The sequence below is a fragment of the Nothoprocta perdicaria genome, unplaced genomic scaffold (assembly GCF_003342845.1).
Source record: "Nothoprocta perdicaria isolate Ctin4 unplaced genomic scaffold, notPer1 scaffold_181, whole genome shotgun sequence".
Classification (NCBI taxonomy): domain Eukaryota; kingdom Metazoa; phylum Chordata; class Aves; order Tinamiformes; family Tinamidae; genus Nothoprocta; species Nothoprocta perdicaria.
This window is the reverse complement of record NW_020454994.1, coordinates 814,889-840,554: the sequence shown is the minus strand read 5'-3', so window position 1 is coordinate 840,554 and position 25,666 is coordinate 814,889. Positions and strand designations below refer to the sequence as shown.

At 41.5% G+C, this 25,666-nt stretch overlaps 1 protein-coding gene across 1 annotated transcript in view; it reads left to right on the top strand.

Moving 5' to 3' along the window:
* The window catches only part of MACROD2 (MACRO domain containing 2), a 680,006-nt gene that overhangs the window by 469,223 nt on the left and 185,117 nt on the right, over positions 1-25,666 (top strand). The window contains exon 7 of the mRNA XM_026036601.1: positions 7,865-7,895. Coding sequence (XP_025892386.1) covers positions 7,865-7,895 — 31 coding nt within the window. The remainder of the gene's footprint in view (positions 1-7,864; positions 7,896-25,666) is intronic.

The following is a 25,666-nucleotide window of genomic DNA, read 5'->3' as shown; positions in this document are numbered from 1 at the left end:
TGCTTAGCCCTGCTCCTCTTCACCTGGGAGCATCTTTGAAGTATGGACAAGGTTGGAATCCAAATAAGACAGGAGCCGACTGTATCGAGGTGGTTATGGTGGCAGGAAAGAAATAAAACAGTATTTTACTCAACAAGATATCTCCCTTTTTTTTTTTTCTTTCATTTTACAATCTGTGTCAATGGCAGTTGGAACTATTAGACCTGCATAGAAATTACACATTCCTTATATAAATGGAAGCTATAAATATCACAAATAGTAAAAGTGAAATTGCACTGAGGTTCAGGAGACAGTATGTCTAAAACCTACAAAATTAAGGACATTTAGAGGAAAGCCTCAACCTCCATCTGCCTTTAATTTACCTCATTATTCTTAGTTGTCATAGAGTGATCTCAATAATGAGTTAATGTCATATAATGGCTTTTTCTTGCAAGGTTGGCTCAGATCTGAATCAGACCACAGTAAGAAGTATATTTTGGGGGTATTTTGGGTGAGTTGAACTGGTAAGGATAGAGTAACTTAATGTTAAGCACGAAGCAGCTATTCATTATCAYTGAAATCAGTAAATCCTTCTGTAGATAAGGATCTCCCTTCAAATATCTTCATATTAATACAGCTGTGTGGGTTCTTACTTCTTTATGTTTTTATTGAAAATACTATGCAGCGGTGCTCCTGGACCCAAGAATAACATGCAAGAATGAGACCGTTGAGTTAATCTTCATTAAACCCTTTGAGAAACGGAGCGTACGAGCTTGCCCGCTCGGTGCTGATTGCAGGTACTGTGCCAGAGGGGCCTTCTCCTGGGCTCCTTCTCCTGGGCTCCGGCAAGCTCCCTGTTCCCATTGCACCTGTGAGGCTGCCTACCATCGATGATGATCTCATAAGGCTGGGGAATTCAAGGCCATCATTTTTTATTAGAAGCAATTTTGGACTGCATCAGAGGAAAGACTATCCCTGCGGTTCGGACTCAAGAGACAGAGAGTTCCTTGACTATGCTTTCTGGCAAAATTGTATTATTTCCTGCACTTAGGGAGGGATTTGTTTCACCTAAATTTAGCTTAGCTGTCTGGCTTTGCTCTGTAGTCAGTGCTGCCCTGTGAGAGCAATTCATTCAACCTGAAACAGCTGAGTTTCCATCTCTMTTAACTGTAGAGAGGACTTCAGACCACAGCATGTATGGTGAGATTAGTGTCTGCCCACGCCAGGGATTAGCCCCAGGTTAGGATTAGGAGATAGGAAAAACCTGGAGCCCCGTGTGGAGGGAGGGTGCCCAAAGATCCCTGCCACGGCGGCTTTTCCCCTAGGACCAGCAGTGGGTCTRGTGGGACCAGGGCCTGGCAATGCTGGAGATGAAGGTTAGGGACAGGAATTAGATAACSTCCCGAGACCCAGGTGCAGTGGGGTGACAAAGCGCTTGCCCAAGGAGGCAGGAGGCTGCACCAAGATCCCTCCTATCTGCAGCCGCTCGGTGTCTTAACTGAGTTGAGGCTGGGTCTGTCTTTCCTATTTCATTGTGGTTTAGGCTTTAAAGCGAGGTCAGGGGATCCTTGCAGGACAACATGAGGAGGTTAGACCTGCAGACATTGCTGTGAACAAGACATCTAGCCTTTAGTATATGAAATCCTTGTATACCCTTAATTTCTTTTTTTTTTTGTGTATTATTAGTCTTCAAAATTTTGTATCCTTCACTTAAAAAAGGAACAAATTGCTCTATATCCGAGTTGTTCTTATAAAGGAATATGCATAAGCATTTACGACATAATAAAATACTGATCCTTCAGTGACTGCAAAGGAAAAGCCTAGCAAATATTCCAGCTTCCTTGGTACTGCAAAAGCTCATGGGGAGAAAAAAGAGAAGAGAAGAGAAGAGAAGAGAAGAGAAGAGAAGAGAAGAGAAGAGAAGAGAAGAGAAGAGAAGAGAAGAGAGAAGAGAGAAGAGAGAAGAGAGAAGAGAGAAGAGAGAAGAGAGAAGAGAGAAGAGAGAAGAGAAGGAAAAGAGAAAAGAGAAGAAAAGCAGGCCTGAATTCACCTATCACTCAGAAAAATAACCAACTGCTGGGCAAAAAGAAGCTGCTTGTGGTTTGAAACCTCAGTTCGATCTCAGTGACTTTAAATTAATTACGTGCCCCATGCTTTCCTGAATAGCGACGCTTTCCTGAAACATGGTCTTAGGTCAGCTATAATATCCTGCAGATAAACATTTCCCCTGTGCTTGTATCTACAAAGAGAGGTAGCTTTGGACTACATATTTATAGACAGNCATCATTTGCCCAAAGAGGTTGTGGAGATGCTCTGTCGTTGGAGATGCTCCGTTGTTGGAGATGCTTCAATCCCGACTAGACACCCCAGCCCGCTCTAGTTGGACCAGCAGGTTGGACTAGACAACGTCCAAAGGCCTCTGCCAAGCTGAGCTGTCCTCTGGTTCTGCTTGAGACGTGAACACATACTCTTTTTCTTTTCTCAGGTCCAGCAGTTCTATGGAATGTGTAGCTTTATTAAGTTGCTGAGGAATTTTGATTACAAATATTTATTTTATTTTTAAAAATGTGTGCCAAACCCTTAGTCTCTATGTTTTCATCCTTATTAGGAATGTAGAAATACTTATCAAAAAAAAAAAAAAAAAAGCTAATCCCCGCAACTGGATTTATACCTGCAGAAATCAAATATATTATTTGACCAATTTACAGTCTCACTCTTTTCCCAGGCAATTAATTTACCCATTATTTTAATTATTATAAAATAACTAATTTCAAATTACTTAATTAGAATTTTGTGGGTTTCTTCAAGTAATGAATATTATTAAGTAAATTCCTTTCTATTTCAATAAATGCACCTCTTATAGTTTATTATTGTGGATCACTGGCCTCAATGCTAAATGCCGAAGTAAAGTATTTTGCAAATATTAGTAGTGATTCCTCTTTTCTTTCTTTCGTATTCTCATTGTTAGCTGACTGTTATTTATTTAAAGTTTGTGACTATTCCCATAGAAATGCAAACTGTTGCTGGGTTCCTGGCTGCATTTATGGTATGGAACAGGTCRTCAAAAAAGTCCCCAGACTGATTTAGTGTAGAGCAATTTAGGAATCACCAAAGCTGTTGCTTTGACCCTTTAAACCTTGCAGGTGGCTTCTTTCAGCACCTCTGCTTCTCCTTCAGTGCACAGACTTTCCGGGAAGCTTTTGGATAGATCTTTGTTTTAAATTTGATTACTGCTGTGCATCATTTCCTAGGCCGGCTGTCCTTTGACCACGTAGTATTGACTTACACTTTGGTAAATGAAGGWGTATGGAAAATTATTCATCCACAGTATAGGAAGGATGACTTTGTTATAGGATCACGGGTTGTTTTGAGGAATTTGAAGAACATTGCAGACATCAAATTCCTTCAAGAACTTTCTTGAAAGGTTCCTTCATGAGACCTTCCAGGTGTGTAAGGTGACCAAGTCCAATTGTGTTTCAACCACGTCCACTTGCTGCTAAAAATCTTTGCCACCCACACACCAGTGTTTCTGACAGGCCTGGACGGTGCAGCTTTCGAAGCTGCCAGTGTTCAATTATGGAAGCTCCTTGTATTAATTTGTAAATGCTTGTGTATGATCTGCTGTATTCAGAGGACCACTTCCATTTCTGTGGAAATTACTACTTTTGCATTCTTTAAAGACAGATTAATTAACATGCTAATATGTCCCATAATGAAAGCTGAGTTTAAACATTCTTATATTCAGTTCTCCCATTTATTTTTTTCTCTTCATTTTCAGAATGTGAAATTGCATTAGAATTTTCCATTACTAAGTTTTCTTTGAATTACAGTTACTTGCAAAATTTGTTGTTCATTAAATTACAGCCCAGAAATGTACCAAAGGTACTGATGGCAGGAGATTAAGACTGGCAGATAATATAAAGTTTTTATTTTATTTTTCTTCCGGATAATTGTATAATGATTCCTAAAAGTTGGGAGGATGGTATTTTATTTGGAGACTTATCAAGTGGTTTGGTTTTGCAAGCTTAATTGCTCTAGTAAAGGTAATGGAAACTTAACTTTCAGTGTTTGATGCTACCTCTACCTTAAATACCTAAGTGTTTATTTAATGAATATTCTATGTAATTCAAGTAGTAGTACAGTAGGCCCTAAGGTTTATAGCTTTGTAGCCTTTGTGGAGTCATATGACTTTATAATAATTTCAAAAAGCATCTAAGGAACTCATTTGCAAAAGGAGCTTGGACGGGTCTGCAGGAATAGGCGTTGCTGATGTCGGCGTTCACGATGCTGTAACTGGGTTTAGGTTATAGCAACTCGGAGGCCTTAAGTTGGACTAGTAAGACTAATGGTTATGGCAGAGAGAACGAATGGGAAGAGCACTGCTAGCAGTAGCACAAAATAATGATTGCAGGAGGTTTGCAGCTTGGGCAGCTAAAGCTTAAATATCTTGTATTGGCACTAAGAGAATTTAGAGGCTCTCCGTCCAGATCGACAACCACAATTCAGCTCAAAACAGCAGTTGCACTCAGAGGGGTATCTGCCCTCTCTGAAGACTACAAAATGCCTGTCTCCAACAAAAGGGGGCAAATTAAAACTCCGTATGTCTGGCCATACAGAGATCCATCTACATTCCCTTCCTTTGCAGCACCAAAGCTATCCGCTCTGAATGATAAGCTTGCTCCGCTGTCTTGCCCTCACATTTCCTCCCTGCTAGATCTGGATTCAAATGAGAAAATCTTATCATGAAAACAAGTAATTCACTAACCCTTGATACCATTTAAAATAGTTTACTTTGTGGTTTTGCTGATGCTTAGCTTTCATAGCATTGCACTGCAGTCTTGGTAACAGCGCTTCAAAGCACTGTGATCTGTGTGCTGTAGCTCTTTGCTGCCTTTCTTTTTCCTTTTCATGGAAAAACAGCCTTTTGCTTTTTCATAGAAAGCCTTTAAGCAATAAATACATGTTGGTTTAGGTGTATGTGAAAAAGCTTTCAAGGCAATGAACTGCAACACCTACAACAGRGCACCAAAGGTAACGTAGTCACCTCGGTGCCCAGGAGGTTGCCTGAGTTTTGGGTTGGGTTCTCTGAGAGGCTGGAGGGCTCTATCTTCTTGTTGAAAGGAGAATTTAAGTTGCTGTGCATCCAGTATGGATAGTGTTTGGGCACTTCGGATTTTGGAGCATTTTTTGGAGTCTTTATTTTGTCTGCATTCTGCATTTTTGCAGTTTCTTAATGTTGCTAAGAAGCTGTAGGGATAGTATTTCACAGCAGAAGACAGATTAGTTATTTTGAGTGTTTAAAAAACAGATAAAGACTAATAACTGCAAGCATCTTCTTGGCCATGGTGGAAAAATACTCTTGYGCTGGTGCAATGTAAAGGCCAAAGCCAAGATGCACCCTAACTGAGCAAGGCTGCTTGTTTCTGCACACCATGGAAAAGGACAGGGGCAACGAGCTCAGTTTGTCTTGCTGTGTGGAACACGTCTAAGCTACCTTATACCACAAAACGTCAAGAAATTTTGACTTGGTTTTGCAAGTTACTGAAAATCACATCCACTTTGGTGAAAATAAGGACTTTCTAAAAGGCATTTGYAAACTCTCTGTGCAGATTCAGCAATGAAAGTGGCGTGAGGGAATGGCTCTCAAGCACGAGCATTGAGTACGGTCTCCATAATAATTTTGCATTTTGCATTATTTTTGTTCRCTGCATCTGGCATCGTGCTGGAAGCAGCRTATAAATATTCTGCAGGGCTCYGTGGTGGCCACGGTGACCGTCAGCRGCCCGCTTGGAAAGCTGAGCACTGAATTGAAAGGAAGCCCTTGCTCTGTGGAAGCAATTGCAGGGACGGCGGTAGGAAGCACGTGGCCAGGTAGCCACCGTGCTCCTCTAAAAGGTGCCCATTAATACCTGGTGGCTCGGTGTGAATGAGAGCCCCTTGCTGCAGCCCAGCCCGTAAGTATTTAAACACCCGAGTCCCTCTGATTGAAATGCCGAGAGCCCAAGCTGGCCTCTGCGTGGGGGCTGTTGTGCRTTTTCCTCCTGACACTGCATTACATTTCATCCTAATTAGCGCTCCCAGCCGCAGTCCTGGTAAAGAAGTGTTGGAGTAGGAAGGACGAGGGACTGGGCGCCCACGTCCTCTCCTGAAGGGACTAAATCAGTTCCAATCCTGCTGGATTCACAGAGCTGATTTAACTTGGCCTCCCCCTCTAGGTGATGCCAGCGACAAAAAAAATGAAGCTGTTGCTGTTGTTATTTGTGKTTTTTTCCAGATATTTTTGCATTTGGAGCGTTGTCAGGGTAGCCTTTCTTATYGGCCCCCAAGTAAAGCAAACACTATTTTAATAGCAAAGAAATTAAAGGTTAGTCAATAAATAGCAGTCACTTGCAACAAATTAGGAAGAGAAACGTTTTGTTGTGGCGTTAGGAATGAATGTTTCCTGTGGTGAAATTGAATTTTTTTTATTGAAATCAAATATATAATTAAGATATTATTATGCACAGAAAAGGTTAGAAACCTTAACATCCTTAGCCCATAAGCCAAATGTTGCACAGCCTTGTTTTTCATGCTGTGTGTTTCCCATTACTGCGCTGCCTGTAATTTCAGCCTGGCATCTAGACCAAATTGCCTCCCCAGGAGCCGCGAGGAGGACTAGTTGATATGAGAGCTCAGGTAYAGGCCCTTCTTGAAAGAAAAAAGGCGCCGTCGCATCCCGTGAAATTGCATCAGCCGGTGCTAGGCCGTGGTCATCCCTCAGGGAGCAGAATCCACCTGAGTTGGGGCCGCAGCCGCGTTGGGGAAGGAGCCCCGTGGGGTTTTCCAGTGACCAGGGCRAGTAGCCGGCCACGTGCCACCAGCCTGAGGCCAGGCATTGCATGGGGAGCAGCTGCACCTCTCAACATCTGAAATTTCCAGCGTGGCACATTTCAAAACCAGTTGTACGTCTGGGTGAAACCATCTTTTCCACCTCTTCTTCCTTCTTTTTCCCTTTCGCTGCTGCAGGGCCTGTTGCCACCTCAGCCTGAGTGCTGTAACCACATGCACTTTTCCTCCTCCCGTCCTCGTCTCCTTAAAGAGCTGATTCACTGTGATTTATTGGGTACAAACTAAAAAGCTGAGTATTTTTCAGGATGGGAGCTGCAGAGGGTTGCGAGCAGGAACCAGACCGTAATTCTGCCTCACTTTATTTGACTCAGGCGTGTTCAGAGCGAAGGCAAGGGCGTATTCTTTCCATTAGCCCTCTCCTTTCCTAATCACCATTCCCTAATTAATTCCCTGGTTAAATGTAAAGCAAGCATTAGCTTTGAGTAATGCTTTCCTGCGTGACTAAACAGGGAAGAATTCCCCTCTCCTGTTCCATGGTGGTGACTCATTGCCAGGGGGGATCCACTGGGAAGCTCTTATCCCAGTTGCTCCCCTGGATCCCGAGGTGGGAGGCCACCGTGTTGTCACTTGTCACCCGCATCTTCCAGTGCAAAGCCAAGCCTAACTCCAATGCCAATTAGCTCTAACTCAAGCCTAACGGACACCAATCTCTGGACGAAATGTTCCACCCTCCTGGCTCAGGGCACTGGTTTTTAACTCAAAAGGAAGTTTTCGTAACAATTCTGGGTTCGAATGTTGCTGATAGCTCGAGGGGAGGGATAGACAGCAGCTTTATTAGCAGGGCAGCAAGGAGAACATATGGAAAGTGTTTCACGTCCAGCCACGAAAACGCCTGCGAGTTCYATGCTCTAACAGCGAAGGCTGCAGTGTGTAATCTCCCAGTGTTGAAAAACAGACACTTAACAATATACTTGCTTTTGATTAAAAAGAAAAAAAAACCCTAAAGTTCAGAAAACAGAAATCTCACTGCTGCTTTTTTCTTTCATTTGTTTTACAGGCCTTCCCCTGCATTTCAACGGGAATTTATGGTAAGTAAAGCCTTCATTTTTGTCTCTTGCTGCACAACGTGCTTTACCTGGTGTCTAAGCTGGTGCAGAAAGATCCCCTTCGCTGTCACCATCCCAAAGGACCATGCAGTGAATGAGGGCCTGGCAAGGAGCAAACGGGAGAGGGGACAACATTTAAACTGGACCAAGGGGCTGCCTTGTGACCAACCCTCCCATCCAAAGGCGAGCAAGCGAGGCTCCCCCGTGCCTGATCCTGGAAAAAAAAGTGCGTTTTCCTCCAGCCAACTTGGTTTTGCCTGAGCTGGGGAGAAAAGTTCATTTTTCTCAAGCCAGGTTGGTGGGAGAGGATGAAATTATCTCAGCTCTCTCAAGTTTTGCTTCCACATGTTTAACTTAATGATTTATATCCAAAATGCTGCCTGAAGAATTGGATGCTGAGGAGTGTTGCAGAAATGCATCATTTACTTTGCTGCATGTTTAAGTCAATCCCCAACCAGTAGTCATCTATTCTTTGGCTGGTTTTGTGAAGGAAGCAAGTGTGATATTTAAAGGAGGGAGAAGACAAGAAGTCCCATATTCAAAAAGAAAGATGGATGCATTTGTGGGAGGAGGTGCAAATTTACCAGGGGATAAAAAATATTTCCCTAGTTTAAAAATAACATCAGCTGATTTTTCTTTCCTTTAGCTTTGGTAAGTGCATACAAATGATGACAGGTTGGACTGCTTGTATTAAGTTAAGCTTTTTAGACCAACCAGCTAAGCATCAAATTAAAAAATAAAAAGGCAGTGATCAAGTTCTATGGTAAAATGATAAAGCTGTTACTATATGAGTATATAATAATTTTATCGTTTTAACTGAATTAATTAACAATTGTCCAGTTAGGTATTATGGATGGAAGAAGATGCAGAAAACCTACTTAGGGTTGTTTGTTGTTATTTTCAAGGAAAATGTTAAAAACTTCTTGTTGAAAACCTGCTTGTTCTGATGTTTGTAACTCTGAACAAGGCTTCAGAAGGTTGAATCTAAGTTATTGGTAGCGCTGTATGTTCTTCTGCTAGAGCTGCACTTTCATTATCCCAGAAGAGCATCCAGATGCTTTTCCTACATCATTTGATGTTACTGGATGTGAATCTGGCTTCAGATCAGGCTCTCCCGTAGCCCTTAGTTCGATCCATCTCTTGCACCTCTTSACCTGGACACATTCCTGTTATTAGTTTACAAAATGAAGCAAGACACATTGCAAGTCTATGTCATTGGGATAAATTAACTGTGCAAAAAAATAACGGTTCATTTTATTAGTATTGGCATAGCTAATAGAAATCATCCTAGCAGGTGAGAAATATAATGTGAAGCAAGAGAAGGAGGTTAGAAGAAATTTCTAGCTGGAAACTTCAGTTTCCTTTCCAGAGGTACTGGAAACTACTTTCTTGAAGTTAGTGTTGATTTTTATCTGGAAAGCTGTGGCGTTTCTGAAATGTAGAATATTTAGGGCAGAGGCTGTTTTAGTAATTATTTGTTGTTGTTTTCAAGAAATACAGCGTATTTCTGTGAGAATATCCTGGTTTTCTGATGGCRTTTCTTTTTGTTGCTCTCTTTGGAACAGAATCTGATTAAGTTTACTATTTACATTTTAATAAATGCTTTCTATTTCTCAGTAGGAGAGGAAAAAAAAAGGAAAGTAAAGCTTAGCCGGGGGGCAGTGGGAAGAGCCTTCTTTCYAGACTGGGAAAGGTGCTGCAGGAAAACGGAGCAATTGAACCCAAGGCGCCGCGTCAGGATCCAGGTGTCGAGGAAGTTGCAGAGCTAAGTCTGCTACGTAACGTGCCTGAGGTTTAAGGGGCACCAGACCCCTCCGAGCTACGCTTTCATGTGGGGTTTGTTGCTTTTTTCCCCTATAAATGCACATTCCTTTAGGGATTGTCAGTGTCTAGACAAGCAAGCGGGTCCGCTTCGTTTCTGGTGGCCAGCCTGGATAGTGTTACTTTACAGGTTATGCACTTAGGCCTGAACTATGCCAAGAAACTGCAGCKTAAGGAACATACAGCCCTGATTTCTGCTCCCAGAGCCATACAAATAAATGTTCTCACTCAAAATCCATTGCCTGAAAACCAAGCTCCTTCACCTCCACACGGGARCGAACAAATCCGCAAGGTTCAACGGAGGGGACCCAGTTCAGGCATCTGGGGTGCCTTTTGCTCCAAGTTTGCATTCATGCTGGGTTTGCTCATCTTCTTTGCTGCTTAGTTTTTATATATGACTTACTCTCTGCAGAGCAGACCAGGAAAGGCTGTTTTTCCTCCCCAGACACCCTCCCCACGCTCCATCTCAGGCCTGTGGGATGTCCCAAAGGCCGGAGAAGCCGTCGCCACCACAGCACCGTGCCAGGAGGTTCGGTTTCAACTCGCTTCTGTTCAGGGAGCACAGGCAGCGATTTCGCTCATGAGGGATCTTTGTTTTAAAAGCCTGAGGACTCCACATGAGGGCTTAAATCCTTTGAAAAATGAGATGCCCAAGTCCCGCAGCGCTGGCAGCGGCGGCCCGGCCTCGGGACGTGTTCCATGATGCTTCCTAAGGAGCTGCTTACACTGTTTCGTTTTCTCTTTTTCAAAGCAGTTTTTGCTTGAAAAGAAGGARAAAAGGGAGAAAAATAAATCTTCACACGTCTGTAGGCCAGAAGGCAAAAACTCTTATTTTAGGCTGCGTTGTATCAGATTTTCATTTCATCTGCAGTGATCTCCCTTACCACATTCCACCGTCCCCGTAATTATTGTGTTGCTATCTCTGAGGTACTGCCAGAAAACAAACAAACAAACAAAAGCATATATATATATAGTGATGTTCTTATAGCAGTTCTTATGGAAAAGCGCCTCATTTTCATGTCCTTAAGGCAGTATCCACCAATTGTGATGTTTGCAGCCCAAAAAGCAAAGAGGTTTGTCCGGTGTTTGTCCGACATTGCCACCTGCAAAATCAAAGCAGGGCTCTGCCAGTAGGAGTGAGAAAATGGGAATTCCCGTGCTTCATCCCCTGCTCCGTCAAGAGATGATTATGGGGTGGACYACACGTGCGGGGAGCTGGAGATGTCAGGATCTATGCACACCTGTTTGCTGCATCCGTGGTGTTAGTTTACTGCAATGCAATACAGGRTTCCATTTCTGTTCCCAGATACTTATCTCGGCAGCATAAACAAGTGAGTAGATGTTCTTTTAAACTTAGGGAAGTGTTACAAAGGGGGGAAAAAAGATAAAATTTGGTTTCTACACAGCATAGCTGCGGATTTTTATCTTAGCTGGGCTTTCACTGCAATGTTATCAGCTCTCCTTCTGGAGAAAAATGATGGCAGCTCTTAGGTTCTGTTACAAATGTGCACTTGAGTTTCATTTAAAAACACAGAGGAAAAGGGAAGGAAACGACCCAAAGCTGTGAAAGCGCAGAATGTGTCTGGGGTGATTTAGGCCCTGGAAAGGCGCAGGTTCAGCGTATTTTAAGCACCCTTATTACACTGGAGTAAGGCTTAGTTCTTTTAGAAGCAGGCTGCTAATGCTTACTTGTAGCTTTTGGCCTGGTCAGGGCAAAACATTGCAAGGTTAAATTTTATTATGCGTTGCTAAAGGAGAGTCTGGAAAGCAGCCTCAGGAAACAAGGAGGAAAAAAGGGAGCTCGCGAGCTCTGCATTGGGTCCTCAGYGAGCACCTTGGCTCTGCTCCCAGGAAGCCGATCCCGGGGGAATTTCACATGGGATGGCCTGGCACGTGTGCTCCCAAGGGGATGCAAAAGTCCCCCAGACATCCGGAGTATCACAGGTGACCACAAAGCTGCGTTGCCTTCATCCCACCGCGTCTCTGCAACCATCGCAAGTGCCTACGTGACAGGTCATCATCACCATCATCCCCACTGTGGCATCAATAACGGTGACCTAAGACTCCCACAGAGCACACGAAAAGAAAGGTGGAGGGGACCCAAATATCATCATGCAGAATCTCCCTGAGCAGGGTTGGTGGAAAAATCTGGTCACAGATATAGAACAAATTTGCTCTTGAGGAGACTGTGATGTTGCCAAGCTCAATTTTGAGCCTGATCAACAGCTTCTCATCCCTCAACCCCGACTGCATCAGCATATTTGGCATTACAGTATGGATTTAACAGACATTTTTTGGTAGCTCTTTGGGAAGTTAATTGTATTTTGTCATCTGCTCCATAATTTGGGAAGCGTAATATTTTAGCAAGAATGAAGATTTACTGTAACTCATTTTTTTGTTGCTTCTTTGGGAGAGATCACCAGTTAACTGAGATTATTATTAAAATTAAAAATAGTAGCGGCTATGAAATGACTATTATAATATTCAAGCAATCCTAGAAATCTAATTACAACTTGTATAAAAATTTGTTGCATGCATTATTTAACAGTGTTCGTATGCCAGACAGTGTAGTATCCGTGATACTAATTTGTCTTTCCCCATATTTTAAATACTAAAAAGTTATTACTGGAAAGTGTAAATCGATGAGCTCTCAGCTAAAATTAACATTCCTGTGACATATTTAGCAAGAGGCTCGTGCTTGGTTTCAGAAGAGAGMCTTAGTAGGTTCTGGTTTTCAATGAAAATTGGCATATTATGGATATCGCAGATTATGTTGAGATTTATGTCTTCTAAAATTCTCGTTGATTGTCCAACCTGCAGCATTTCTGCTGACTATGACACGAGTGACCCAAACCTTGATTAAGAGAGCRTTTAGCGACTGCCTTTAAAATAATCCTTCTAAATCTTAGCCTTGTAAACACTGGATACTCTGTCCTCACCTATCTCCTGGTCTCGCTTTTTCTCTTCCCCTTTCCCTTTAGGAAGAGCAATAGAGAGAGGGCCCATCCAGTTGCTTCTTTCCTTTATAAACAGTAGAAGCCCAAGCTGATTAAGGTTTTGCAAAGCCTGGAAAGCCAGTAACATCTTGAAAGGAAAATATATTACTCTTTGGGTACTGTTCTTTCTTTCCTTTTTTCTTTTTTTCTTTTTTCTTTTTTTCTTTTTTTTTCCTTTTTCTTTTCTTTTTTTTTTTTTTTTGGCAAACTATTCTGCAAAATATAAAATAGCTAGAAAAGATCCGGTATTCTGAAACCATAATGTTTCCTTTGGTATTTTTGGCTTTCACATTCAAGAGTGGCCTAATTCTGTGTTCCTCGGATGAAAGTTAAACTGTGTGCGAGTTGTATGTCAGTTATATCACTTACTTGCCTCTTTCAAACTTTCCTTGCTGATGCCCTGGGTGTTTGTCCTACAGCTTTGCAATTGGGACTGAATCAAATTTGTTAAAAACGTAAGTGAGAAAATCAAGATGCGTGGACCTGGTCCTCAAAACCTTAGATTAACATGATGCACGCACTACAGATTATTTCCTGGTAAAAGGCCCACTTATCATTATGAAAGGGCTTTCTCTGAGGTATTCTTGCCCTTCCACCACCCAGCTCCCCTGTTTAAAATGAAGATGTTTCTAAAACTGAAATTTGAGCCCCCTCTGTCACTAAATCCCACCATCGGCATTGGCTTTAGGGAGCTGGGAGCGTGCTGTGGCATCGGGGAGGTAGCCAGGTGCTGTGGGAGGATGCCCCTGCTCAAAATGATGCCCTTCCACTTTAGTTAGCTTTGCATTTATAAAAGGAGTGAACCGGCTTAGCACAAGGTAGAAATTATTGACTGGAAAGAGATCTGAGGCTTTCACTTGGATAGCTATTCAGATAATTAAGTCAACTCGTTAAGTGTCTATATTGCTATTCATGACAACATCTGCATTCGCTTTCCATCTAGAGAAGTCAGCGTTCTGAGTACAACTTCTTGGCTGAAAAGCTGGCACCAGGGCTGACGTGTGCCCTAGCAGTGAGTTCATTTCCCCATGCGCTTGTGGCATGGCTGGACTCGCAATCTGAGTTATATATCACAAGTTGTAAATTCCTCAGCAACCACGAGGTTTGAAATGAGCCAAGGGGTAGGTTTTCTAGCCCTAGGTCTTCACCCACAGTCATTTTAATGTGGAATAATTGTTCTTGCTCATGTTTGCAACTACAAACTGCTGGGCATGTTGAGTTGGTACTGAATTCCAGTCATGCCTTAAAGCTTCTATCAAAATAGTACAGTCATACTAGTCCATGCTTGTATTTCTTTATTTCAAAGTYCCAAGACACTAAAATTGCCTAGTACTAACGTGGCATGATGTATATCAATCAGCTTTACCCCCAAGATATTAACTATATCCCTTTGAACTTCCGTGACTATGCTAGATATTAAGCWTGTCTTGGGAAAAGAGTTCCTCCCTCTTATTCCTTGGTTATTTCTGGGTCGCAGGGATACTTTGGTCTAGAGCCTACTGGGGAGTTTCCCCTTTTTTTGCCCTGTTTTTCCTTCTTCATGGCAGGGTTGGTCTCCTAGTTGGTCACTATTTATGCAATACTCATCATGATAGAGCCTAGTTTGGGTTGGAGACCCTTCAAATACTCTAGTACAAATACAGAAAGTTATTCCATGCATGATTTTATTGTAAATTACCATCGTCATCCGTCATTCCTATGTTTATATATTTAATGCCTGAAAGTCACTCCTRTGTATGCATGAGAATATTGGGGCTTTCAGGCGGCTTGCAGAAGATGAAACGCGTTGCTGTCATGGGAAACAGCTTCTCATTCCCTGGAACAACCCATGAGCAAAGCAGAYGTCCTATTCTGTTCTCTTATTCTATTAAAGTGCCCAGAAGTCGATTCCAAAGCGGCTCTGCCTCCAAGAGTCATTCCCTGTATTGTCCTCCCGCTGCCTCGGTGCCAGATAGGAGAGCTGCCATATATCATTGGAAAGGGCAACCGCAGCCGAAGCGGAGAAGAATAGAAAAGTCAGGCAATTGAGTGCAGTGAATGACTAATCCTCTTTCCAGGCAGAGGGTTCAGTTTATAAGGGTTCAGTAGCTCTGCAACCTGCAGGTTTTTGACGGGGGTGTTAATGAAAGGCTGCCGTGGGCCTGCAAGAGGACTTTTTGTCCTGAGAACTAGTTTAAATCCATTGTGTGCCGTTGACTGCTGGAAACTCATTCACCTTCCTTCTGCCTGAAGATGAGATTCCCAAGGCGATAGTGTGAAATACGGTGAATTACAACAATGGAACCAAGACTCTATTGTGGTGGGGGGCTGAATTTTTGTACGGGCGAGAGGAGGGGATATAGAAAACCAATTCTGCTGCATTTTAAATTATTCTTTGAATTGCAGAGAGCAGTATACATCAGCCTAAGTCACTGAATAGAATTATCAAATCCAGGGTAATTTAGAAGTTTAATTCCTTTTTTAATTCCTGCTACTCTCCTGTCTATTAGTTTTCCTAATGCCTGATGTGGTTTAGACACACTAGAGAATTTTAGAATATTCATTTATTGTATGGCATATGATTAAAAGCATTGACCTTTCTAGCTCAGACTTTATAAGATAAAGGTCATGAGGAGTATTTCCTAGGTGACCTACCTGGAACTTTCTAAAGTATCAGCAGACAAAATTATTTGATTATAATACAAGGAGGAATTAATGGGATAACATCTAAGCACTGTATTCTGGAGGTATATGGAGTCATCCTTGAGACATAAATTGCATTAGTAATATTATAACTGATTCTCTGACATAGCAGAAAGTGAGACTCGTATAAATGGTTTACTTTATGCAACGGGAGTAATTTGTTGAAATTGTGTCAGAGCCTCGAAGCAGCTGCACGGGAGCATTTTGAGCCCCGTGTTGCAGTGGGGCTGAGTTTGCCAYGGAGCGTGTCAGGATGCTCCGTGGCAGCTGGTCCTGCACGAGCTGTGCACAGTGGCACTGCCTTGAGAGGGACAGAAGTAGCTCATGTGAAACGACCCCGTTCCCTTTGCCTGCAGCTCTGCTGGCTCCAGCAGAGATGTAACTGGCCAAAATCTGGCCTGCTGGACCATAACTTTCATTCCAGGCTCAGTTTTAGCACAGAGGACTTGCCTTGTGCTTGAAAGAGTAAGCATCTAACCCCTTGGAAACAGCTCTGTTTTAGTTTGACTTGTAAACCATCTGTATATACCTCCTTTTTACTCCCCTCTGTATTTTGCTTATRTACAAAAGACTGGAGTTCTTGCGGTCGTATATGTTGCATCATTTTCCAGTTTGGTTTTGCACAACGCAGCAAATTGCTGTTGTTGGGTTTTTTTTTCCTTTCCCTGATCTTTCCCTTTCCCTGAATCTTTCCCTTTCAAACATCCGCCCCCGATGTTTGAAAGAGCCATGTAACAGAAGTAATATATAACACTTTTTTTATAGGGTAATAATTTAGTGTATGTGATGCAGTGGCACTGGTGCACTTTCTATCCAGTTCTGTTTTCATTTTTCTCTGGAATAAGAACATCAAAACTTCATTTTCAAAGGGCTGGAAATACCCCATATGGAAAATAATCTCTCTCATCACAGGTCGTGACTGCTCTTCTGCTAAAAGCCAAATTCGGGTTTGCTTGGCCCAGCTGAGTAGCACTTGTTGGTCTCAGCTGATTACTCATAGAGGAAGATCCTCTTCAGTGTGAGTAACRTTATGTGGTCCTGCATGAAAGGGCCTGGTTCAGTGATCCCTGAGCTAAATATGGACCAGTATAAATGTTAGCATGTTGCTCCAGCTGACAGCTGGTAGTATCTTTTCTATTATCCATTTTCCCATTTCTCTAATTTTGTGATCAAAGGAATTACTTCTAAAATGAAGAAGACAACAGCATGAACAATTGGTGAGAAAAAAACACATGAAAGGAGCATCTAGAACCTAATCTAAACGAAGGCAGCTTGATTTTTCGGATGAGAATCAATCAACTGTTTGAGCGTTGACCGGTGTCTAGTGCGTAGCTGAAGCTTCATGCACCAGTTCATTACCTGGAGGTGGAAGAACCGAGCATGAGTTTAATGCAGGATGCAAATTGCCCCGTGTAGGCTCTCAGCTGTAGACAGTGCAGACATAATGGCTTTTCAACTGATGCAGCTTTATGGCTTCAGAACATTAATCATTTTCTTATGCCTTTAATTACTGCGAGGTAGTTACGCTGGTGTCCATAATAGGTGCTATCATTATGCCACTGATGGGTTTTTAACCATTCTTTGTGTCGCAGCTAGTAAACATAATATAGGAGACTATTACAAGTCCAGAACGCTCTTTAACTGAGCACCATTAGCAACGTTACCTCTGTAAGGGCAACAACRTTTTGAGATGTATTTGCTCGTTGATTATAGCCTTCTGTTATCATTTTTTACCTGTAGGAAGAAGCAAAAAGAAGAATTCAGCTCCTAAGCAGGCGTTGCCTAATTAAAAGGTGGCTTTTGTCTGCTCTAGAAAAATACAGCCTAATTCCCAAAGTAAGCAAGAGACAAATTGCTGCTTTTTCCACAGTACTAAATACAACAGGAGGGAAAAAGGTGCTGCTTAGATTACTAATAGCTGCCCAGTGCTTTAGGTAACCTCTGTTTTATTTTGCTGTGGACCTCGCATGTTACAATATTTTAGTAGCAATATTTTACTCATGTCTTGTAGCCTCAACTTAGAGGAAGACGTTAGATCCAGAGCTGCCTTCTCAGTGCTGTCTGCCTGCAGGGTGAGGTAACAAGGGCGCGTTTTGGCCGTGCCTCCGTGTCCCTCCGGACGAAGGCTGCAGCTGGTGGAACCGCTCGCCCATCTAGCTCGTGTGTGGCCTGACCAACGCGTTGTCCCTCTTTTACTGAGGAGGGGCACTCAGAAGCAGCAATTGCACTCATCATCCTCAGCAACCAAGAAATGGCCCGCATTATATATAATAAAGTAGAGGAATCGCTGGCTGTTTCATTTATGCATTATATATTTTAATTTGTAAGTACAATAGATTATATAAACTTGCAATGGGTGTTTTCGATTAACGTTTTCCGAAGCTGCACACAAGTGATGTGACAACGTACAACTATCTACTAAGGAATTTCTAAAATAATTACAGACTGCCCAAAGTGTCTCATTAAGGACAGTGATGTTTTAGTATTGGAATTTCAAGCATTTGATGACAGCAAAGAAACCTTTCTTAGCTTATCTCTTGTCTTTTGATGTTTCTCCTGGTGGTGGTTGACCTCCCAGTAATTTTCCCATGTTGATTACACAACATTTATGCTGACCTTAACCCAATTAGCACTTTTTGAGAAGGAATAGATAGAAATGCTTCATTATCAGCAGTTATGTCAATAAAAACACAGACATGTAGTATAGAAGTCTGTATATGTTTATACATATTATATCATACATGCACAGATATAATATGAATTACCTATGATTTTAAGAAATTACCTGACTAAAAAAATACAGTTATTCTGAATAATGAAATTTTATTTGTTCRATAGGCTATTTTTCACCAATTATTAAAATACTGTGCTCCCTAAGGCTTCTGGTTAGGAAGAAGTCAYCTTGACATTTGCACTTTGAATATATTTCAGCCTTGACTCAATGGCTTGTCATTCTTGATGTCTTAAATTTTCTTCTGCCTTTACACTTCTTTTTCCTCATCTACTTATTTTTTATTATTTGTTTTTATGACCCTTGCTGCCAACATATTTCATAGGTTTCTACCTATTAAGCAAAACAGGTCTGCCTGAATTTCATGTGCAGTCTTAATTTTGAAACTTTCAATGTATGATCCCTGCTTTTTAGATTACTCCTCAGTATTTATTGCTTGTTTTTGGCATGGCCTACCAAATGCATTAATGTCTGTGAATCTCTAAATTACAAGGCTCTTCTCCCCAAATGCCAAAACTGCTGATGAAACTCTCTTCCTGCTCCTTCACAATAAATCTTAATATAAGTTTACTAAACACTTGGAGGTAATCATGTACTTAATGTAATCCTGAATTATCTGTCTGTAATTGCACCCCAGACGTTCCTGTCCATGCGTTAGCTCCACCAGCTCCCGGCACCTTCCCGCTGCTGCCAGGCCCCAGGCAGGAATCACAGCATCCCTAGGTCTGGGAGTCCACGTGTGATAACAACACTCGCTAATCCAGTTCAATCCCAAGGAGTATGGCTGGAAAAACAAAAGTTTTTAAAAAAGCAACAGGATTGAAGCTGTTGCAGCTAATCATCTCTCTTGATTTGGACCAAAGCAAGGGATGTTCATGGAGGATCTCAGCCAGCAGATGTGAGTGATGAGGAACTCCTCAGAGATAGAGATAAGCTGCTGGAGGCAGTAACATCTTACTGTGTTACCACTGGATCTAGAAGATGACTTCCTTCCCCCCTTCAAGCTTGCTTTGTTATAATTAGAGTGTTTTTTTCATGGGCTCACTGATTTTTCAGAACCACCTCTATTGTTTGGAACCATCAATTATTCCTGGTGTGTACCAGGAGGCTTTTCCCCATGTTTCAAGTATACAGAACACACAAAAAAAATGCATATGTGGAGTCTCATGGGAACTGATAGGAAGCAAGAGTAATATTAGTATTTCAGCACAAGAAACGTCCTAGGAACTCACACGTGCATTTCTACCTTTGGGTTAAGACTATTACTTCATAGTTGCTCTTTCTTCAAATGGTTTTCTAACCAGTTTTGAAACAGTTCACATAAGCTGGTAGGATTGCTCTTCTGACTTTTTCTTCCTGCTCTTTCAGTAAAGTAAATTCTTCCAAATTCCTACTGTGGAAGAGCTTTCTTAATTTAAGTTCATATTTTCTTCTTTTGGTGTTTCCATGAACTCAGATTAACTTGTAGCAATTATTCTTTCTKTTCACTCCAAGTCTTTTGTGTCTTAGTGAAGCCCAATTGTAATCTCCGGTTTTCTAAGGAGCACAAATCCAGCTYCTTTGACCCTTCTGACTTCTGCAGATCCTCCTTTTATTCAGATGTCCACCACTTTTTCACTCTATACCGAGAATACTTTTAATCTAAATGCACAAAGTTGGATATGGTGTTGGATATGGTCTATCTATTGGAGTGTTAATGTATCTTATTTTGATTTAAGCTTAAACATTTTAGATAGAGACTGTATGTTCCTTAGCATGTTCAGAGTGTCAGTTGCACAAATCAAACTTTTAGCCTGTTCTTCTTGTCTCCAAGTAGTCACCACAAGTGCACTAGCTTTTATTTACATATGCATCGAGTTGCATAAGATTATTTTACCAACTTTATATATAAGTATGTATAATCCAAGTGCACACACGTATTGATCTCGTTGGTTTTCTCTCATTAGTACCGTAAGCTTTCTTGCCTTGCGGAGGTCCTCTGCTGAGTAATCGATCTGTAAAAATCAACATTGTTTCTCRTGCAATGACTTTTCATTAGTAAATCTAACCTGATTTGCTTTCCCCCAATGTACTTTTTCTTGGGGGTTTTTGAACAAATTCTTGTCCTGGTCTTGATTATTTAAACTTTCATCCTTCGTTTTCCCTTCTCTGCCTTTCATATMATTTCTGTGTGCATTTTATTATGATTTTATTTTGCAGTCTTGGAAATTATATGTTCTAGTAGGGAGAAAAATACAATACCAAGAATATTTTTTGGCGATCTAGTAGAGAGCAAAAACTTCATCAGAGATCACGAAATATCATGAAATTTTATTTTCATTGAGATACATTCTTTGCCATCTTATTCATTACCCCTGCAGTCAGGAGAGTTTGTGAAATGCGTAGGTTCTTTCTTCCTTTCAGTTCTTTAATTTTAAGATATAGAACTGCTACTAGCTCTTTTCTACCTCCAGGGTTAACTCCTGCGTGGAATAGTGTAAAAGCTCTATTTCTGTGTTTTTTGTAATTATTATCTACCTGAATCCCCCCRACCTCTCTAGTCCTGGTAATTTTCCTTCCTCTTTGCAGTTTTGTTTTTATACTGAGTTTTCATCAAGTCAAAATCTCTCCAACTGGTTCTGATCTAGACTGAAACAATCCAGGCCCATCTCAACATTGCCATGGTGTTCTTCACAGCCTGGAGTTGTGCAAGTGTTAGGTTCAAGCAAGCTCTCTTGGATGTAATTGCATACAAGGAGAGGACCCTTTGACCTGATAAAACTCATGGAAGTTATATTACTTAAATCCAGTCAGTAAGTCTGCTTCCAATGCCTGCCTTCGGTCTTGGTTATGTAAAAAGCTCTTTTGAACTGACCCACCTTTGTTTTGTGCTTCCCCTGCATAAAGAGAACTCTCTCTTTTTTCCCCTCATTTTGTTTCATTGCTCAATAATCAATGGTCTTTCTCCATCAAGGAAGTTTAAATGCTTTTCCATATGCCTCTCTGTAATCCACCTGGGATTTGGTATTTCTGAGAGGATTAGGTGTGTACGACTGTGGTGCAAAACGTGGATATCTGACTGGAAACAAGAGCTTTCCTGAGGCCTGCTGAGGGTCAGCTCAAGCTGAGCATATACACAGGACAGATTTAATCAAGCCCAGGAATAAACCACCATTTTCTTCGCTGCCACATGGCCACATAACAAGGAAATTGAGGTTGGAGGTCAATATTCACTTAAAGACTCCGTTTGGAAATGTCTGTTTTTTAAGCACAGGTTTTCTAAGCCCACTTGTTAGACAGACAGTAAGAGATTTACGTTTAAACTGTCCAGATCAGCTGCTTATTTGTGCTGAGTTGTTGGACAAAAGACATTTCTTAGTCGTCCATATCCTTCACAGCTTGCTCAAACCAGCCATATCTTCCGTATCTTAGTTTCCTTCTTTTCAGCTGTGGGCATCCTTTCTGACCAAACTCACTGTGATTTATATTGGTATTTATCTTTCTCCACAACTGGTTTGAATATTGTTCAAAACAGCATAGAGACTCGGACCTATTTTCTGAAGGGTAGCCTCTATTTTTGAAAAGTAGCCTCTTACAAAACCAAACATTTTGTTCGAAAGATACGCCAACATTAGGCTAGCCAGAAATTTGGACATTCATGAAACATTTCTAAATATTAGAAATTTCCAGTATCTGCTAAATCAAAACGCATTTGCTTGCATAATGATCCAAAAAAGAAATCACACTGACAACGCTTCAGAGTACATGCTGAAAATGCTGTTCAAGACAAGTGTTAATAAGAACTAAAGTTCATATCAAGACTAAATTGGATTTGAATTTGTGGGATTGAAAGTGCCATTAACTAGTTATTTAATTTCAGTTTTGATTGAAGTATGCAAGATTCAGAAAATGCCTAATTGTGAGTGAAATGCAAATTAGGGATGCTAGCAGAAATCATATTTAAAAAAAAATACTTGTTGACAACTAATGCTCTAATGCTGTGATCTTTTAAGAGGARGAAGATCCTGATGAAATCCAGAATATTTTATTGATCACCGATGTCACTTGGTTTAAAAGGCAGCTGATGCTAGGGCTTGACTTCTCAGTCGAGAGAAGTGTTTCAATAAGGTTTTAAAAAAAGCATRTATCATCTAAATTAGCCTATGGGAGAAAGCAACCTTAAAAATAGAAACAAGTATCATTCAGGATTTTCCAAAAGATATTTGGAAATTTTGCTTGTTACCAAAAATGATATTTGGTATTTTGCTTGTTAGTCATAGATGCTCTAATTCTTGAGTGGTTATGAGGTTAAGAGCTCAGGAAATACAAGATGTACAGGTGCTCACACACGTGGTGGTTGGATCAAAGTTTTAAACCTCTAGTTATCCTTATCTGTGTGCTTTAAATCAGTTAATCTAATCCCTAAARCTCTCTCTAATTGCATTTCTCTTTTTCATGCATAATGTTGTGGTCTGAGGGATCAGAAAAAGCAAAAAACAAAAAGCTTGCCAGCAGTTTCTGTGTAGGTTTTTTTCCACTTCACAGAGTTCCTGCAGTACAGCCTGGAATGAAGTAAAATACAAAATACCCAGAATACATTATCTGATTTCTGATACATATACAGTAGCATAAAAGCAAATAAGGTGCTTGTAAGCGCTGCTGGACAAAAAGGAGGCTCTGTATTTTCAGGTGGAACTCCTCTCTTGCTAAGCAGATGATTTCTGCAGAACTGATGCAGCATCTCAGCATGGAAAAAGGGCTTCCTCCTAAAAATTTAATGTAGAAAATGTTGAGATAGTGCAGTGTTGTGTCAAAAAAAGGCAACCTGCACGAGCACTTGTTCTGGCAGCATTCACATCGTGAGGGCTGGAGTGTCGTAAAGTCTGGTAAAAAATAATAGTCATTAAGGATCAAACCTGAAATGAACCCACCTCTCTGCCTCCAAAATGTAATGGCATTTTTGAACTCCCGATTCCCTGGAAGTATTTCGGTTTTCCAGTTGTTGTAGATCTCCTGAATACAATAGCTACTGGTCTGTGTGACCTGTTAGCACAGCTTATCACTGCCCAAGGCAAGAATGGAAGAGAAATCCACAGTCTGAATAACATACACTAGCCAAGAATCAATAATGTAAGAGTAAACTAAGTAGATTAAATATCCCTCACACAAGATCTTGCTTTTTCACCCAACCGGCCCTATAACTTTTTTCTTTATCAGTCTTTAGGGGATTAAAAAAAAAAAAGAGAGAACCCAAAAAAAAAAAAAAAAAAGATAAAAGAACATCTTTATTTTCCTGGCCTGTGGCTCTGTCCATCCCCCGTGTGTGCTTTGTCCCACTGAAGCTTCTCAGGCTCTTTATGCTATCGGCTCCTTTCTCCTCACACTGGTAGCGCCTCTTCCCTCTTGTCTTGTATCCACATCTGCATCCGCAAGGCCTCGCATGTCCGTCTGGCTCGGGCATCTCCGCAGATGCTCTTCTCCCTCCTCCTCTTCCTCCATCCCGAGCTGCTGCACCACAGTGCCGTGGGATCTCCCTGGGGCGCAGACGCCTTACGAGACATCAGGGACTCCCCTGAGGAGAGGGAACAGCTCGACTGCACGCAATCCTCAGTTAACATTTGTAGTTGTAAGGAGCTGAAAGCTGCAATTTGCAAACTGTCCTTCATTGCTCTTACTGAAGAGCAGCCCCCCAGATGCTTAGGCACAGAAATAGATATTTAACTTGCTTTGAATTCTAACCACAAGCAGGCCAATATCCCCTTGCTGCTCCACCCAGTGAATGATGGATGGGAGATCTCCCAGTTGACCAGTGCTTTGTTTCAAATCCGTTTTCAAATTATTTGTGCTGTAGTATATTGCAACCCTAAGAAGCAACTTGCTTGCTATATATGGATGAGCTAAATGGCAGTTGAAGTATTCTGCATTGAGGAGCTCATGAAAATTTTATAAGCTCTCCCAAGTAACGTTTCTCTGTAACACCCTCATTTCTGGAATAGCAATTCTGGATATGGTCTAGAATATGTTTTAGGAAGAATGATGTACCTGAAGTCAYGAGGAGCTGTATGTGATGCTTGATGTAAGTTATGCAAACATTGCATGTACCCTCTCCTAGGCAGCTTTTCTATTTACATACCTGCCTGATTTCACTTGCCTTGGCAGTGATGCATATGTCATTCGACATATGAGAATGGTAATTGCCGGGCTAGGAGGTCTTTCCATGTCGCTACTCTGGTCAGMTCTTTCTGCTGTTCCCATGATCCGTTTTGCTTCAAGCCTTAATGCTCCASATGTGCATTTCAAAATACTCTGACAAAAAATATCCATTACATAACACAGGGAACAGCACAGTCTGAAGTGGTTTGCTTTCCAGACTGGCTCCGAGTCTTGCTTGCTATATTTYCATAGGAGCTTGGAAGAGATCTGATGTATCCACGCGATGTTCTCCCTACAAGCAAGCTCCCTATGAGTGCCAAAAGAGGGATCACACCAAAATCTTGACTTCTGATAAAAAACGTGCTAAGTGCTGTAGAAAAGCAAATTCTGTCCTGCAGAATCCCAGTGTGATGTCTCCTGCTGTAAGGTCTTTAAGGACTCTCAGGAACGCTGCCTTTCTCTTCAGCAGCTCACGTGTTAAACACCCTGTCAATAAAGGGCTTTCTTTTCCAATAGCAGCAAAAATGGAACGGCTTAGTAAACTTAAGTTGGAGTTTTGCTTCAGTAGAGTCATAAGACTTGTGAGCACCCACCTCTCAGTTGGCTCATATGACCTAAATAATTATGCCTGTATGTGCATGTATTCGGCTGGCACTTTTAACTGGATTCTATGACAGTTATTTTCCTAAGGATATTGGTGTAGAAGCTGAGTCCAGATTCACAACCCACTCAGCGAGAAAGCAGCGGGATTGTGGATGAAGGAGAGGGCTCATCCTGCTGGGTTTGTAAATGCAAAAGGACCCGCTATCATTTAGCCTCACAAAGCCTGGCTTTGTGTCGTCGTGCTGAGATGTGCCGTTTTGTGAATTAGCTTCTAGATGTATGTTTGGGGGGCTTTGTTAACTGACTTGCATGAGCTGCCTCTTTATCACGTTGGTAGCTGAGTGTTTTTGACAGTGATTCTTCAGGAGCCACATTCTTCTGTTGCTGCTGGATTTTTTCACTCAGGGGAAATGAAAAGGCAGGGCTCTTGCTTGGGAGCGACTGAGGGACATAAAGATTTCTTCAGAAGGTTTTGTTTATGCATTTTGAGAATTTCTCCTTTTCCWTTTGACATTTTATGTGCATGCTCATTAATTACTGCTCTAACACAGCCTATAATGGATACAGTGAATAGGTGAAGCTTTTTTCCTTTGGGGTAACTAGGCTCACAAAAAGCTTACTGTCTTTTCACAGTATTTAATTTCACTATCCTGTGAGTTACTTTGCAAGCAGGCAGCAAATGAGGTTTTCTTTGGCTGAATGAGTTCAATGCAGCAAGGTACATTGTTGTGCAGGAGACTCGTGTCTCTTTAGCCTTCAAGGTAGACAAGGAAGAAGGCACTTCCTTT